The following is a 17,158-nucleotide window of genomic DNA, read 5'->3' as shown; positions in this document are numbered from 1 at the left end:
ATAAACGAATTTTGATCGAAATCATTGTTACGATACCAAAATTTGGCAAAGAACCTTTTGCCTCCGTCACATATTTGCCTTGTTTGAGTTCTGGGATTTCCATAAATTTTCTTAATTTTTCTTCCTCAAGTAATCTTTGTTGATATAGGAATTGAGAATTAGTTAGTCATTTAAACTTCTCATAAAGATAATTTTAGGTGATATAATCATATAATATTCAGAATTAATTGGTTCGATTAATTTAAATATAAGATTTATTTGAAGAAAAAGTACTTTTACCAGTGATTTTTTTATTTTCGTGATTTCAACTTTATTTCTTGATTAAACTCACTAAGATAAATGAAGTGTACCGATATATTATGTGAGGCAATGAGACGAGCAAGAAGGAAACGCGAATTGACATGACTAAATCCAGAATGTGGCACTAACAAAATCAATCAACAAGAAAGAATATATAACTTGTTGGATCTCGAAATTATAACTATGTCAGATAAATTGATATAAAGGAAGTATATATAGATATGCAAATGCATTAACAATATAAATTAGTGCTGAATTAGAGGAACTAAATAATATTAAAGAATCTTTAAGTCTATTACTAACAACTAAAAACCTTTTTATATTTTCTATTGATAAGATAAGATAACCATTTATGTTTTTGAGGGTTGGACTCACTTTGTGATTCAAAGTCTAACTATATTTGTTATGAAAATTAAATACTATTTATTTTTTAAAAATGGAATTGAATAATGTTGAAGTTATGTTTAATCATATCTATTTTTCTAATTATAAAATCTATTTTACTTTTTTTTTTCTGAATATAATTTATACCTTAATTTTTCTACTATTTCATCTTTTTAGGGCAGACCTACCATATGTATAAAATATATTTAATATTGAATTAAGTTAAAGTAATATTTATTTACAATTATATTTTCGGAGCAAAAATACTTTGATATTATCCACAAAAGTGTTAATACCAAAATGTGCATTCACGTTCAAATATTATTATCACGTGAGATTGTGCATCTATCTTGAATATATAATTTTAACAAAAAAAATGTGAGTAATAAATAATAATAAATTAAAGAAGATATTATTAAAAAAAAGTTGTATATATGTTAAATAGATATACAGCTATAGTCTCGTATAATTATGAATCATGGCTACAATTTTAAAAAAATTGCAATAAACAATTTTAGGTATTTATATAAAATTTATTTGTATATATGGTGGGGCTTGCAAACAAAGTTGTATACGTGTGAATAGATAAATCGTAGCTATAAATATTTATTTTTAATGGTAATTAATAATTTTTATTTGCTATAATGCTTGCATACTAATAAGAAATCCAACTCACATTTATATATCAAACATATAAAAAGGGACAAAATATTAAATAAGTATTTAGGATTAATAATATGCATTTTATATACTAAGGGGTAATAATGTAAGCAAATACTTTTTTTCCCCTTTTAATTGTTAAGTTGTGCTTTTCTAAAGTCAACTTGACTAATTTTTAAATTAAAATTAGATTAATTTAATTCGATATTTTAAACAAAATATTATAATATTCAAAAACTATATAAAAAATATTATAACTTGTCGGTTTTTGCATATCAATAAGATAAAAAATATATCATAAAATTTAATCAAAATTCTTATTAGTTTACTCTAAAAAAAATTATGACAATTAAAAATATATGAAAGGAATAATTTTTTACGATTAATAATTTATCCAATAAAAAATTAAATAATACATTTTCATACCAATAAATCGGTAAATATAAATTTTAATGTGTCAATAAATTAATTTTACCATCGATTTATATTCCATTTTCAACGTAATGAGTTGTCATGGTCAGAGAAAGCTCTCAATATTAGTGATCACGACTCACGAGAGCTATAAGGACTCAAAGAATTGGCAAGGGGTGCACCTAGTAGTATAATAATAGGTGCAAATTTCGATAATAATAAAAAGAGTAACTTTTACGTATAACCAACTAAACACAAAAATTATATTTATATGCTTTATATAGTTATAATTTATAAAATTGCGTTTTATAGTAAAATTAAATATGTATATTTTATTATATATGTACAAAAGAAAAAAAAAATAGTTGTATAATTTCGTTATACATATACAAAAGAAAGTATTTTATGAGTAAAATTATGTTTCGTCTTTTAAATTATTGAAATTACTATATTACCCATACTCTTTATACAAGCGTTCAGTGATAGCATTTTACGAGTAAAATTATGTTTATTCTTATAAATTGTTGAAATGACGATATTGCCCTTACTCTTTACACATAAATCGCATTCAGTAATATCGTTTTAGAGTAAAATTATTTTTTTCTTACAAATTGTTGAAATTACTATATTACCCCCACTCTTCATACATAAATCGCGTTCAGTGATAGCGTTTTGCGAGTAAAATTATATTTTTTCTTATAGATTATTGAAATTACGATATTGCCCCTACTCTTTACACATAAATCGCATTCAACTATAGCGTTTTATGAGTAAAATTATGTTTATTCTTATAAATTGTTAAAATTACGCTATTGCCCCTACTCTTTACACATAAATCGCGTTCCGTGATGGCATTTTATGAGTAAAATTATCATTTTCTTACAAATTATTAAATTTAATATATTACCCCTACTCTTTATACATAAATCACGTTCATTGATAGCATTTTATGAGTAAAATTATATTTTTCTTATAGATTAATAAAATTACGATATCACCCCAACTCTTTACATATAAATCGCTTTCAATGACAACGTTTTATGAGTAAAATTATGTTTTCTTATAGATTATTGAAATTACACCCTACACTTCATACATAAATCGATTCAATGATAGCGTTTTATGAGTAAAATTATGTTTTTCTTATAGATTATTAAAATTATGATATTGTTCCTACTCTTTACACATAAATCACGTTCAATAATTGTGTTTTATGTGTAAAATTATATTTTTCTTATAAATTATTTAATAAAAACGTATTAATCGTTAATGAAATGCTAAATCGTTTTTTTATATGTTTAATAGATTTAATAACTTTACGTGATACATAAGTTAAAACAATTGACATGTGAGGTTACAATTAAAAAAATTATATTATTATATGTGAAATTGATGTGATTGAACCTCTGTTTTTTATTTTGAAAAGATAATTTGATGACAAATCAAGAGTTTGACGGTAAATCAAAAGCCCTACTATTTACCTTGTTTAATCAAACGATCTGAAAAAACAAAAAAAAAAAAAAAAAAACGATCTGTCTGCACCATATTTGGAAATAAGTAATTTGTTATAACAAATTATAAAATTTATCATAAATTTACAATTTAAACTAACTCATTATTTAAATAGTTTTCCTTTTAAAAAAAGTATAGTAATATTGTTTTCATGGTTAAAAGAAAAATTACTAAAATATCGACCATATACATTCTTCAGAATGATCTTCAATTTAATCACACCATTCTTTTCATAAAATTTTGGCTACAAAAGAGCAACTATTATACCCAAACAAATATTATAAATGGCATCATACAAAAATTAAATTGCTGCTCTTTTTATTTTATTTTCTCTTCTTATTTGTCAAGTCAAAAATAATTATTACGATATCAATATTGAATATCATATAGTTATATCAGAAAAAAAGTGTTTACAAAGAGATATATTTAGCTATACAAACAATATTAATATAAAAGTTCTCCTTCTAACTATACAACAAATAAGAAGCATTATTAAATTCCCAAATTATGTAGAGTTTACACATACAAATCAATATTTGAATAAAGAATGAAAAAAATAGTTTTTTTTTTTTTTAAAAAAAGAATCCTAATTAATGCTTGTAGTATCAATGTACATATAAAAAGAACTTTAGTCTTCAACATGGAATGCTAGCCCTAAAAAATCCTAAGAAGCCATTATAAAAGCATTTTTTTTATCGTAATATCTGAATCAGCTTTCATATGAGGTTATTTAAGGAATATGTAATCCATTAGCCAAAATCGCTTTTGCTAACTCTAACAAATGAAACAAAACCACAATAGTTGAAGTGGGCACACTTAATGCAATGAGCCCAACCATACCCAAAACCAAGCTTGGCCTTGTGTCCATCAATTGGGCTTGCAATAATCCCATTAACTCACAAATATTCGAGTCGTAATCCATATAAAGACTCTTCTCCCAAGCCATCCATTCAATAGGAGGCTCGTGATTCGTCTCTACCATCTTCATCTCATGGATTCTCTTTCGAAGGACTATTAAGTTCTCGTCTACACGATGAAAATCATTAGAGTTGTAGTTTTGATCATGTGCTTCTCTTCTTATTGCCAACGTCGGAGTTCTTATCGAAGCTTTCGATGACCTTCTTTTTGGTGAAAATTGTAAAGGAAGAAGTAGAGAAGAAGTTGATATTGTTATTGACATTTTGTGTTGAAGAATGAGTGTTTAATTTTTGTAAAACTTAGATATATGTATATATATAGATATTGGTTTCATGTGAGGGTATTATAGTCTTTTAGCAATAAGGTGTGAAGCATATATATCCGCGTGAAGCAGCCAACTTGATTTGGTGCGCGTTTTTTCGCTATTGATTTAGAAAAACGTTACTCGTTCCGTTATATATTACTTGATTTTATATATTATTTAAAATATTTTTAATTAAAGATTTATTTTATTCATTTTTATTTATCTATTTATAATCTTCCATTCCTAAAATAATAATTAATATGATAACTTTTTAATAAAATTATCTTTTTATAAATTAATACTCCCATAATTTACTTTTATTTGTCGAGATTTTAAAAGGATTTTCACGTTTTACTTGCCGTTTTTAATCGTATTAAATTTTTTAAAATTATTTTCATGTTTTATCCTTCACACTATTACTTATTCTCCAAATTATTTTTCAAGATCTAATAATATTAAATATCAATTAATAGAGGTTGTATACTAAAAAACTCATGTCAATTTTTTTTTTAATGATTATGCTGAATCCAAACAAGACAAATAAAAGTATATGAAAAAAAAATACTTACGTAATTATTATTGTCTTTAAGAACATATTTTTAAATACATGTAATAAAAATATGATATCAGAGGGTACGACTATAATTTTTTTTTAATTAGAACCCATCATTCCAAGATAGTGATTTCCTCATCAAATCATGAAAAGTCAAACCAAAGATTATAACACATCAAATTAAAATTAAAGTTCCTTGGAGGATAGCGTTTCGTATCAAGAATTTTTTTTACTCAAGACACAAATCTGAATTTTTTGATTAAAAAAATGTATTTATAACGGTTAAAAAGAAGAGTTATATATGTGCCTTCAAAAATATATGGTTGTGTTATATACAATTTTCTAAATCTCGTGATTTGAAATTAAAATAATAAAATATATTATTCATTTATTTTAATTTTATAGTCTTAAATAACATATCATGTGAAAAAAACCAAGAATTTATAAAGACTCAAAAAAACCATCTTTTTAAAAACAAAATAAATAAATAAATAATTTTTAAAAAAATCATCAAATGATTAAATAACTAACAAGTTCTTCTCCTATTTTTTTTTGACAAGGTCTTAGAACACACTAAAAAAAAGAACATGAACAATTATACTAGTCTATGCATATATTTCTAGAATCAGAATAATTATTTTGACCATATCTAAATTATGATTTAAAAAAAAAAGGTTTCTAGAAAAAAAAAGACGCTATTTTAAAAAGTGAGAATTAGATTAAAAAGAAGTTGTTTTAATTAATGTATAACAGTGGAAATATTGAAACTCTAATCTAGAAGTTTATTATATTTGTTTTAATTAATGCATGGAGTTTGATTGTTAAAATCCTAAAATTAATTTAAATTTTGTATAAAATGCTTATAATAAACAATTTGAATAGAGTAATTATAGATAAATCCCCAATACAATTACTAATGATTACTAACCTTATAAAAGATGATAGTACCTAATTAAATTGCTTCACATGTCAAATTAAAAAAATAACGTCAAAAATATTTATACAACCAAACAAGAAATGTATTTTTTATAACAATTTCTTAATTTTAATTTCATGTATCTCTAGTTTATAATCATATATTAAATTTAATTAGATAAATAAATTAAATTGAAGGAAATATAATTAATTAATTAATTAATGCATTTTGGAGCACACAATCAATATACTTCACGCTAAACTTAATGATGTGACTAATTTGGCTCATTATTGGCTGTTTCTTCTTGTAAAACACGCTTTTGCCATCCTTCCTTATTTCTTAAATACACATTTTCGGTTTTCGTCTCAATTTATGTAGCGATATTTATTTTATTATGGATTTTTTTGTTAATATCGTGTCAATTAAGCAAAATAAAGTTATATAGTCATAGATCTTCTTATTAAAGTGAAATTATTTTTGAATAAATATATATTCTGTTGATCTTATTTTATGTGAAGATGTTGTTCGGGAATCAGTCAAAAATAATATTTTGTTAATTACTTTAGCTTGTATTAACTTGTATGATTTTTGGTATAGTTTTCAAATATGTATTTTAATATTTGTACACTATTTTCACATAAATTAAAATAAATAAAATATAAAATTCTTTATGAAACAGATCAAAGATATACATACTCTTCTACGAATACTAAAAAAAAAAAAAATATTCTCAAAGGATTTGGTACAAAACTAAGCTTTTCCTAATCTTCAAACTCATCTTCCACTTAGTACAAAACAAATAAAGAATCACTAAAGTAGCTTATAAATGAATAAAAAATACAATTCTTTTCAAAATTTCTTATCGAACGAGCATAAAAAATTGAAAAAGATCACCAATTACAGTTCTCAAGAATTCAAAACCTATCTCATCATGTGTAGGCCTTGTAACGACAACATAAATAAATTCAAGATGAAAAATATCAGTTTCATTCAATTCAAAAACATAGTGTAATTATAGAGATAATTTTCAAAAACATGTCTTTAATTTACAAGTTCAATATCTCAATTCTCAACCATGCAATGCTTGTGTTATTCAAAACACATTTAACTGAACTACATTAACTACTTATCAAAACACACTTCGAAGATGACTGAATCAAGTGTTTGAATATCATCACTAAAAGTCGTGTGATAACTTAATTCGTGCATAACATTTCATCCAGTACATGTCAATAAGCTAACTCATTAATTTCGAAACGTATTTTAATAAATAAATGGTTATAGCTCGTATAAAAAATTCAAATACTTTGATAGTGGATGTAGTGATATGGAAAAAGATGGTTAACTTATTTCTTTGCTTATTTGTGGAAGATGTTGGTAATTGATAGTACTAAAGCTAAGTGACAGCAATGAATATGTTTATGCATTTATCTTAAAAAAAAACAAGTATTTCGAAAGATACCACTAGTTTATAAGTCACGAAAAATAGTGATTAATCGTGATTACTGATTGATTATAAAAGTTAATTAGACTAGTCGTCAGATAAAAAATTGAACATGTTAGTGATGGTGATTTGAAAAGAAGTTTCTTGATATTTTAGAGCAAAAAATAAAAAAAGTGTCGAGCATAATTTTTGTATCACTATAATATTTTCCGTTTATTGAGAGACTAAATATAAGAGCACCTCCAACCCTAAACTCTATTTTACTCTCCAAATATAATTTTTTTTTCTATATTTTAGTTAACAAAATAATGATATGGATGAGTCTTTTTCTCACACAAAAATAACATAGATGAGTTGAAATCTTAACAGAGACATAAATAATTTTCCCCCCTCAAATATTAATGAATTCGTTAAAACAAATACAACAAAATTTATTCTTTTATAGGTGGGATACATATATATTATATATATAGTGAAATAGTTGTTATATTATCAATAGATTGTCAAAAACAATTAAATTTATTCAATGTATACCATAGTATAGATAGTATTCCAATCTTAATTTGTCTTTATTTGTGTTATTATTAGCTTAAAATCTTATCAGAATAAAATATCAAACTACTTTATTAACTCACATAAAAACTATGATAAATCACCTGATCGACTCCTCAACTTCTTTAAAGTTTCCTACAAGAAAGTGTTGGAAAAAAGGACACATATTTATTTCTCATTTTCCTAAATTAATCGAGATATACGAGAGTCGATCCGAACATTACCATTTTTTAAAAAAAAAACCCTAATGCATATACCACATAAGAGAGCCCTAAAAAAAAATTCTAAGGAAAATTCCTATGAGGGCAAAGGGACAGTAGTGAGTTAGGTAAAGCTGTTCCTCTGTCCTAAAAAAAAATCGATTCTTTAACCCAAATTACCAAATTCAGATCGATTTTCTCAGCTCAGAAACTTCGAAAATCCATTTCTATAGACACCCTTTTCCTTTTTACTGAATCTTGGCCATGTCTTGTTCAATATTTTTGCTCATTTTTGCTCTATTAGTGTCAATCTTGGAACAATCGGTTTCGGTTTCGGTTTCGAACGGATCGCAGCGGGTGATTCTTCGGGCGATTAGTGGGCAAGATGGTGAAAAGCCTGACTTTGCTGTTGAATTAAACGCCACCAACTTTGATTCAGTACTCAAAGAGACTCCTGCACCTTATGCTATTGTTGAATTTTTTGCACACTGGTTAGTTATTTTTACCTTTTTTTGTCAATGGGTTTTGCTGATTTTTTGAAAATTAGAAGTTTTTTGGTTATTGCTTTATGTAATCTTGTCAATTGTAACAACCCCTTTAGGCCTAAATTAGTTTTGTTTATACCCTGTGGTGTGCTGAGGAACTTGGGTTGACTGTACTCATGGTTATCTATGTCTTAGTGGTGGGGATACTGGGTAAATCTGGCCATAAATCTTGTATATGGGAGTAAAGTGGCCTAGCTTGTTTTACCACATAAGGTATTTGAACCCTTATCTCACGTGATTTTAGTTCCAGCTTGGTTGTCCAATAGGCTTTTTTCGAGAAATACGAGACATCTAAGTTCATTGATAACAAAAAGAAAAAAACGCAAAGGGGTTTGATTGATAATAAAATAGAATGCGGGACATTGTTCAAATGATCATGGGTCCTATTGGAAAAACCAGTGAAGATCCAAATTGGAAAGTGAAAAACATTCATAGTTGGAGAGAAAATTGCTGGTGCTGTGGTTTTAACATGTTTATATGTATTCAAAGAACAGAAAAATGTTAATTTCAATAGTTGTTGGGAGAAGAGAAGTTTTGGAATGACACATTTCATTTCATGAGGCAAACTTCTTTCTTCCTTGTCTTGGTTTTGGTTGCTGGACATGTTAAGAGGATCTTTGGGGAACCATGTACTGAGAGGGAGGGAATTATAAAGATCGTAGCTTTTTGGATCTGAGTATTTGGATTCGGTTTGTGCCCTATAAAGTTTGAGTAGTCTGAATATAGACATTGTAATGACGAAAAAGTTTTACATGGTAGGAGTAAGAGAAGCTTGTTACATGGTAGGAGTAAGAGAAGCTTGGTAGGAGTAAGATGTTGCCTATACTTGTCCCATTGGTGTGTTCTGACCAATAATTTGATCAACTTCTCCATAGGCGTTCAACTTCTATCTTAAGTTTGTAATATATTATTTTGAACCAAGTTTGCATCCATGTGATTCCCACTTAAAGCTCTTTTATTCGTCTTGTAGGTGCCCTGCTTGCAGAAATTATAAGGTATGAATCTGCTACTTATTATATGAACTTCCATTGTGATATTTCTAATAATGAGGCAATACTTTTGCAGCCACAATATGAGAAGGTTGCGAGACTCTTCAATGGAGCAGATGCCAGTCATCCAGGGCTCATATTGATGACGAGGGTAGACTGTGCATTAAAGGTATTACTCTATGCTTTATTTATGCTTCCAGAAATTACTTACTCCACTATTTGTGTACAGTCTCCTCTTTTTAATTAGATTTTGTCAATGGTCAGTAAGTGTATTACATTTTCTCTTTTTTTTTCCTAGTGGTTACTGTGATTTATAAGAACTGTTCATCCTTCTCTGATGTTCTTTTTGCAAACTTTGTAGTTGCAACTGTAATCCATGGATTGTGCTCTCTTTTTCCCTCTTATTCACCATTTTGAATGTCTGAAAATTATAGTGGAAATTACCTTGAGGTCGTAGTCTCTCTGTCTGCATCTCTGGGAGGACTTCCCACCCTCCACAAAGAAGAGAGTGTAGATCAGTCTGCAAGGACCAATAACAAGACAATTCGAAGCTATTCGAATGGTGTTGTAGTTATCCAAATGAGTAATATCTTTTGCCACAAGAGACGAGTTTAATCAGTCACTCATTAAAAAAATAAAAAAAATCAGTCAGTCTTTTGATATAAGTTAATCATTTCTTTCTTTATTTTTCTGCTCTTGTCATTTAAATTTGTTCGGGTGGGCTCAGTCAATATCGCGTTGATTGGGGATTCTTGTTTTTTAATCATTTCATGTTGTTACAGTTTCACTCCTGTAGTGAGTTTTTAATGTGCTTACTGCTTGATATCTCTAATTTATTTCTTCAATATTTCTTTCTCTTGTCATTAGCCTTTCTTTTTTCACTCTATTAAGAGACCTTTTTTCTTACCATACATGATACCCCTAACTGATTTTTCCTCTTATTTCATCTTTTTGGCAGCACAGATAAATTCTAATCTTTGTGATAAGTTCTCTGTGAAGTATTACCCAATGCTTCTCTGGGGACCTCCTAAGAAGTTAGTTGGTTGGGATCCAAAACAAGAAAATAATGAAATACTCACCATTGAAAGAGGACGCACAGCTGACATCCTTCTAGGTTGGATCAACAAACAACTGGGAAGGTATATATGATCTCCTTTATAGGTTTTGTAGTTATTGGTGAAGTAATTTCCTAAAGTTAATTGTCTTATGGTGTTGAAAGCTCTTAAACTGATTGTGTTTGTGGTAGCTACTGTAACGAAGTAATAATTTTGAAAATTAGATCACTTATCTGTCTTAATAATTCGATTGAGCTTCCTTTTTTTGGGTCGTTGGGATCTAGAGAGGTTAGTTGTTAAAAATAAAGTGTGCTATCTTAAGCTATTATGGTTGTTAAAAGAACTGTTTAAACTATATTATCTCTAATAGTAATTGCCGTTGACATCATAGAAATATCCAGTAAGAAGGGTTCCTTAAATACTTAATCAGCCATAGAGAGCCTGCAAGGCTGATAAGTTACTTTCGGGTTTTAAGGATAAAAAGGTAAAGAATTGTTTGACAAGTATAAAAGTCAGTTCCATGTGACTTTTTCTTAATGTTGTATCAGCTGTAAAATATGTATTGTACGGAAGTGTCACATAGAGCTCAGGCGGAGTTTATGAATTATGTACTGCACAAACAATTCCTCTGACATGGTTAAACTTCTATGTTGTTTGGTCTTCTCCCGTAGCTTAAATTTACCAAAAGAATCAACTCTATGTTGTATTTTACTGAGTTCATATCCTAAATTCTCACCACATAGGCTGATGTTGTATGGGACTTGAGTTGGACTCTTGAAATTAGAAGATAAGCATTTGTTAGTGTTTGTTCCATTTTCACTCTAAAAAAAAATTTCACATCCGAGTCTTACTCTAGCTTTATACTTAATCAACTATTTTTCCCATTGCATTGACTTTGAACTTTCAGCTCATATGGCTTCGATGATGGGAAGTATGAGAATGAGCATCTTCAGAGGAACTTTTCGGATCCTGGCCAGGTTATTGGAGAGCATATGATATTGTTCTGATTTCTAGTTTGACTAATTTGAGCTGTTCATTTATGTGTGTCGCTCACTGCTGTAAAATTTTTCTTATGAAGATTGCCAAAGCTATATATGACATTGAGGAGGCAACGTCTTCTGCCTTTGGCATCATTCTAGACCAAAGAGTAAAAACTAACTCTCTGTCTCTCTGTCTCTCTCTCTCTCTCTCCCTCCCTCTCTCTCATGGCTAACTTTGGTCTGCATGACTTAGTTTCAATGGCTTTGGTCCTCAACTAATGCAGATGATTAAATCAGGGACTCGGGCTTCACTTATAAAATTCCTTCAACTTCTGGTGGCTCATCATCCTTCTAAGAGGTTAGCTCCTACATTGCAGTTTTCTGTGAATTGTAAAAGCATATCCTGCCTTTCATTGACTTGTTAAATTTGGATTTTTATGCTAGGTGTCGGAAGGGCAGTGCAGATATACTGGTTGACTTTGATAATCTTTGTCCTTCGGAGATATTGCTAGCGAATAATGAAGCTGACAGCTGCAGCAAAAAGGGTGCACTGGGAAATTACCAAATTTGTGGGAAAGAGGTTCCTCGTGGATATTGGGTGAGTACATAAATTTGTTCCTTTAATTTTAGATGATGCCTACTGAGTTCATTATTCATTTCTTTATTTAGTTGAAGTTGGACATTGCCCTTTTCTGGAAGTGGAGGGTTCTCTATCGTAGAGCTAGAAACTTTAGAGGGTGTTTGGCTAAACTTATAACTTATAAGGTAGATAAACTAGTTTATAAGCCCTTTTTGGCTTATCTATGTGTTTGGTAAATACCGAAGGTGTTTAAAATCTAAAAGTAAGTCAAAAGCCATAAGTTGGTCACCCTCACCTTATGATCTTACAACTTATAAGCACTTTTGGTTCGACCGTGTCATCTACAATTTTATTCTTAATACCTTTGTAATCTCCAAAATACTACTACGAAAACATAACTTTAATTGTATCTCTATTATGTACTCTACGTACATCCTTTTTCAAGTAGAAATACTTCCAAAAATTGTATGTATATTTTATAAATAGTTTTAGGGGCATTTTGAATCATTTTTATGGAGAAACCCTAATCAATATCTTTTTACCAAGCACATTAATTGTTTATTACTTTGATCTAAACAAGTAACTACTTATTTATAAAATTAGGTTCAACACCTAAAAGTGCTTAGAACTTGATGCTTACCAACGACTTTCAATCACCTAATCCAAACAGGTTCTTGTATTGTCACACAATCAATCGATCAATCAAATACACCTTAATCATAAAGCAGTTTTCTTCATATCCACCTTTTTTTTTCTACAACAGCAACATATATTATCGTTTATTTCTTCTGCAGTTCTGCTTTATGTCTTGTTATTTATGACATTTAAATGGACAAGGAGTTCTAAATATTAATTCTACTTATGCAATTATATTAGTGGGAATGGGGCAGAAAATGTTTAGGTAATGGCTGAAAAGGATATTGGAAAGATGAAATATCACATCAAAGTCTTAAAATGATTTGGTACATGAATTTGAATTCTTTTAGTTTTAGAAAATATATAGAATTTTATCATTGAAATGGAGCAAATATTTTGGGATGTTCTACTGTGGAAAGAGTGCCCCATAAATTGAGTAGATATATTGTCTCTTTATTTTAGGAAGTAGATACAGTACTATTTCTATATCCTAACATTTAACAGGAGTGTGGGCAGCCCTCGTTATATCTACAAGTGCTTCCATTGGAGTGTACTTATACTAATTATTTTTTAATCTAGTTGTAGTTCTCTGGGATAACTCAAGCATAAATCTTAACAGTACTAATACTGAAAACACAGGTTTGATGACATAGGAGTTACTGTTCATTATAAATCATGGTGTTACGAGACAATAAATTGTTAACTTTATTGTCCTTCGGCGGAGCAGGTTAATGAATCCTGAAAAATGTTTCTGAAATACTTTTGTGGCTGGGAACTTAAAATCATTAACTATCTATTGGCTGCATAAGAACGCTAACCTTTTGCTTGCCCAACCTTTTTTGTGTTTCAGTTTAAAGTCCTTTTTCATTTCCTTAGTATTTTTCTTTTGGGATGTGGGTGGTAGATAGGGAAAGGAGAGGGGTTAGTTGGATGAGATGTGCTCCACATGTATAAATAATTTTCAGTTTGATTTAGCTTGTACATATCTTAGTGGTTCCACTATTTTGGTGGAATTTGTAAAACTGGAATTATCTTGTGCATGAAGATACTCCCATCTTTTTACATATTAATAGCTTGAAGGAGATTCTGCATTTTGCTTTGCTGTGTCGTGCAAAGCATTTCCGAAATATTTATGACAATCTATTTCATGCAGATGTATTGTCGTGGCAGCAAGAATGATACCAGAGGTTTCAGGTAATGGATCATTCATGGACTCTCTATTCATATGTGAAACTTTTACGATTTTATGATTGTACAAAAGTTGTTTAGAAGAATATAGAAAAGTAGATAGACTCATAGCCAGATAATTCATCACAGAGATGTTAAAGTTGAGGATTTGCATTCTATCGATTTCTTTAAGCTATTTTTTCAATGTTAGTGTCAGATGAAGCACGTTCAGTTGGCCTAAATGGTTAAGTGGGGCAGATAGGGTATTTGAAATGTCAACATGTATGGTTGAATTTTATCTTTCACTTCTGATGTTGGTTTGCACCCAAGGGTGTGTCCTGATAGTCAATGAAGAGGTGAAAATCCTGGGAGACAAGGATTCAAATCTCAAAAAAGACAAGAAAACGGAGGTGAGTTCTCCCCATGTGCCTTTGATAGATGGTAGAGTGTACTCGGGCCTTAGTCCTTACCCCTACCTTTTGGAGGTAGAAAGGCTGTAAAATTTAGTGGATTTAGTCCATATAAAATTGGTCGTGATTCCATATACAAGAGATGTTGGACCAAAACAAGATCAATTATTTCAATCCAAGACATGGATTTACTAATAACTCCCGCTTGCCCCCAAGGCTTTGGTCTAGTAGTAAGAGCGTAACTTGTGATGTATGGGTTATGCACACGTCACTGGTTCGAACTTTGATGTACGTGTAGTGAACGTGACTTAGTTGAGGAGAAAAATCATAGGACGTCTTTTGTAAATGTTGTGACATCCTAAAGAATGTAATCCATATTTGTTTCTTCATATTAAAAATTATTATTTGCTTAACTTTTCTTTTCTTAATTATTATCAAACTCGAAACTTTTTACAATGGCAAATAGTTGGAATTCCCAAACAGATGAATGTTATAAAAGCTTTTTTTGAAAGGATGTAGAATTATATTTTTGTCATTCTACTTGCGAAGTCCTCTGTAGAATTCCTTGGAACCCTGACTGACACACACGTTGAGAATAGTCTACTGTCAAAGATGCAGAGGATTTGCAAAAAATTAAAATAGTAAATTACAGACGAAGTTGAAATCTTGTGGTGTAGAAGTCTGATAAATTTTAAACCTTAAAATGGTGGATACATAATCTATAGGTGGACCCGAATCTCCAAAGCACTTGTAACTGGAAACTGTGGTTCATTTTCTTCTTAAATGCTTGTGAATTCAAAGCACTTTGCTTCATTGATAGCCTTAATACCTAGAGCGTGAAGTTTGCACCTGCTACTGTATGGTCCAGGGTTTTGTTAAACATTGAGAGAGTCGATGAGAAGGAGATAGACAATTAGGTGGGTTCGGTCACAGACAGGGAGGGAGGGTGGGGTTAATATTAACTTCAATTGGCAGGTGATGGGTTGACCAGTGCTCCTGAAGTAATACAGTTGATTGAAACGGTCGAAGTATCGTTTTTAAATTGTCTGTTACTTTCTTGCCGGCCTCTACCACTGTCTTTTATGCATCTTCTTTTGATAAGTAGCAGAACGTAAAGCAGCAACCCAAAAAAGTGGTTAAATTTAGTTCAATGGTAAATGCTTTTTGCTAAATAGATATAGTAGGAAAGGGTATTGGATGTCAAAAGTTAATCAACTGATGTTATGGTATTAATTTATTTTGGCAGTCTTCTCACCCACATGTTTATATCTTTTGCAGTTGCGGTTTGTGGGTGTTATTACACTCGCTCTCTGTCAGAGTTGAGGATGGAGAAAGTGACTTGGCATTCAGAACGACCTGTGATTTTATATACAACTTTTTCGTCTGTGAGGAATGTAGGCAACACTTTCATGGCATGTGTTCAAGGTAAAACATCGAATAGGTTCTTTTTGTGTCTCAACTTATCTTTCTGAATATTACATTTTTTTTATCTGACCGTCCAGGCTGGTAGTAACTGGTATGTTTTAAATGTTTGTAATTCCAGTGTATCTAGTCCTTTCAAGAAAGCGCGTGATTTTGCCCTCTGGTTGTGGAGTGCCCACAACCAAGTTAATGAGCGACTAATGAAAGATGAAGAATCACTAGGAACAGGTGATCCTGAATTTCCCAAAGTTACTTGGCCTCCAAAGCAACTTTGTCCTTCATGTTATCTCAGCCCAGGCAAAACGAGCGATAAAAACAGTAAGATTGATTGGAACGAGAATGAGGTCTTTAAGTTTCTGGTTAGTTACTATGGGAAAGAGCTAGTGAATCTCTACAAGGACAAAGAGTTGCAAGCAGGTGTTGGGACTGAAAAAACAGTTAATGAGGAGCTGGTAGCTTCAACAAATGCAGTTGTGGTTCCACTTGGAGCTGCATTGGCAATTGCAGTTGCGAGCTGTGCATTTGGAGCGTTGGCTTGCTTTTGGCGTTCTCAGCAAAAGAATCGGAAGTATAAACATCTACACTCTTTGAAGAATATATGACTATTACTTATGACATCATTCAAGTTGGTATAACAACAAAAACAACATAATTTTAAAGCAAATTTTGAAAGATTTTTCAAGAGGTGGAGTTTGAGATCATTGGAGGTTGACATTCTTGCTGTCTTATTGTTTTTTCTCTTCCGCGAACATTTCAGGCCAAGAAGAAGCTGGAACTGAGTGTGTTAAACGGGACAGATCTTCACATGGTGTATGTATAATTTCAGATACAAGTCAAACGAGGCGCGAAGTAGGAAACAAACTGAGATGATTCATATGTGGAACTCTACTGCTAAAGATTTTTAAATCATACTTCTTTTTCATTTCCTAATTTTCCCAAATGGAGTGTACAGATTTTACTTCCTAGTGTAACTGCACAAAAGTTGTTATTTTGAGAACCTGCATTTTCACCCCCCTGCTACTCCTTTCTCCATCTGATCTTTGATTCTTCCCTGTCTTGATTAGCTTCTTCCTTCGAGCAAGCTACGCTCTAACAACCTTCTTGTTGTGTTGCATTTTGTGATTTTCCGCTTTTGATTTTACAAGTGGAGACTGTCAAGTATGCTAGCATTGTGTAGAATGGTGTATCTGGAATTGAAATGTTGCAGGTTATGAGTTGAG

The 17,158-nt window shown here is 30.3% G+C and overlaps 2 protein-coding genes across 4 annotated transcripts; one reads left to right on the top strand and one right to left on the bottom strand.

Moving 5' to 3' along the window:
• Window positions 1-3,997: 3,997 nt before the first annotated feature.
• LOC109120004 (uncharacterized) lies at window positions 3,998-4,447 on the bottom strand. The gene has a single exon (XM_019213360.1). It carries the CDS (start codon window positions 4,445-4,447, stop codon window positions 3,998-4,000), a length of 450 nt encoding a protein of 149 aa, XP_019068905.1.
• A 3,599-nt stretch (window positions 4,448-8,046) lies between these two features.
• On the top strand, window positions 8,047-16,958 carry LOC101249724 (sulfhydryl oxidase 2). Of its 3 annotated transcripts, none has more exons than XM_004236919.5 (12): window positions 8,047-8,645; window positions 9,670-9,694; window positions 9,765-9,857; window positions 10,652-10,827; window positions 11,651-11,720; window positions 11,822-11,890; window positions 12,008-12,081; window positions 12,168-12,321; window positions 14,093-14,133; window positions 15,795-15,941; window positions 16,060-16,506; window positions 16,696-16,958. In XM_004236919.5, exons 1-12 carry the CDS (start codon window positions 8,419-8,421, stop codon window positions 16,715-16,717), a joined length of 1,545 nt encoding a protein of 514 aa, XP_004236967.1. In that variant the 5' UTR covers window positions 8,047-8,418; the 3' UTR covers window positions 16,718-16,958. The 3 variants fall into 3 exon arrangements, with proteins under 3 accessions (XP_004236967.1, XP_010319395.1, XP_019068797.1); XM_010321093.4 differs by having other exon boundaries at window positions 8,061-8,645; window positions 16,060-16,567; XM_019213252.3 differs by lacking the exon at window positions 16,696-16,958 and having other exon boundaries at window positions 8,061-8,645; window positions 16,060-16,695.
• Window positions 16,959-17,158: the final 200 nt, after the last annotated feature.

The sequence above is a fragment of the Solanum lycopersicum genome, chromosome 4 (assembly GCF_036512215.1).
Source record: "Solanum lycopersicum chromosome 4, SLM_r2.1".
Taxonomy (NCBI): Eukaryota; Viridiplantae; Streptophyta; class Magnoliopsida; order Solanales; family Solanaceae; genus Solanum; species Solanum lycopersicum.
Note: the sequence above shows the minus strand (reverse complement) of the source record. Positions and strands in the feature narration are given on the sequence as shown.

What these genes read in the sequence shown, in the direction of transcription:
- LOC109120004 (XM_019213360.1), bottom strand. Translation starts at nt 4,447, where the DNA reads ATGTCAATAACAATATCAACTTCTTCTCTACTTCTTCCTTTACAATTT.
- LOC101249724 (XM_010321093.4), top strand. Translation starts at nt 8,419, where the DNA reads ATGTCTTGTTCAATATTTTTGCTCATTTTTGCTCTATTAGTGTCAATC. An exon ending in CTGCTTGCAGAAATTATAAG is followed by an intron (nt 9,695 to 9,764) that starts GTATGAATCTGC and finishes ATACTTTTGCAG; the next exon opens with CCACAATATGAGAAGGTTGC. An exon ending in AGGTTCCTCGTGGATATTGG is followed by an intron (nt 12,322 to 14,092) that starts GTGAGTACATAA and finishes TATTTCATGCAG; the next exon opens with ATGTATTGTCGTGGCAGCAA.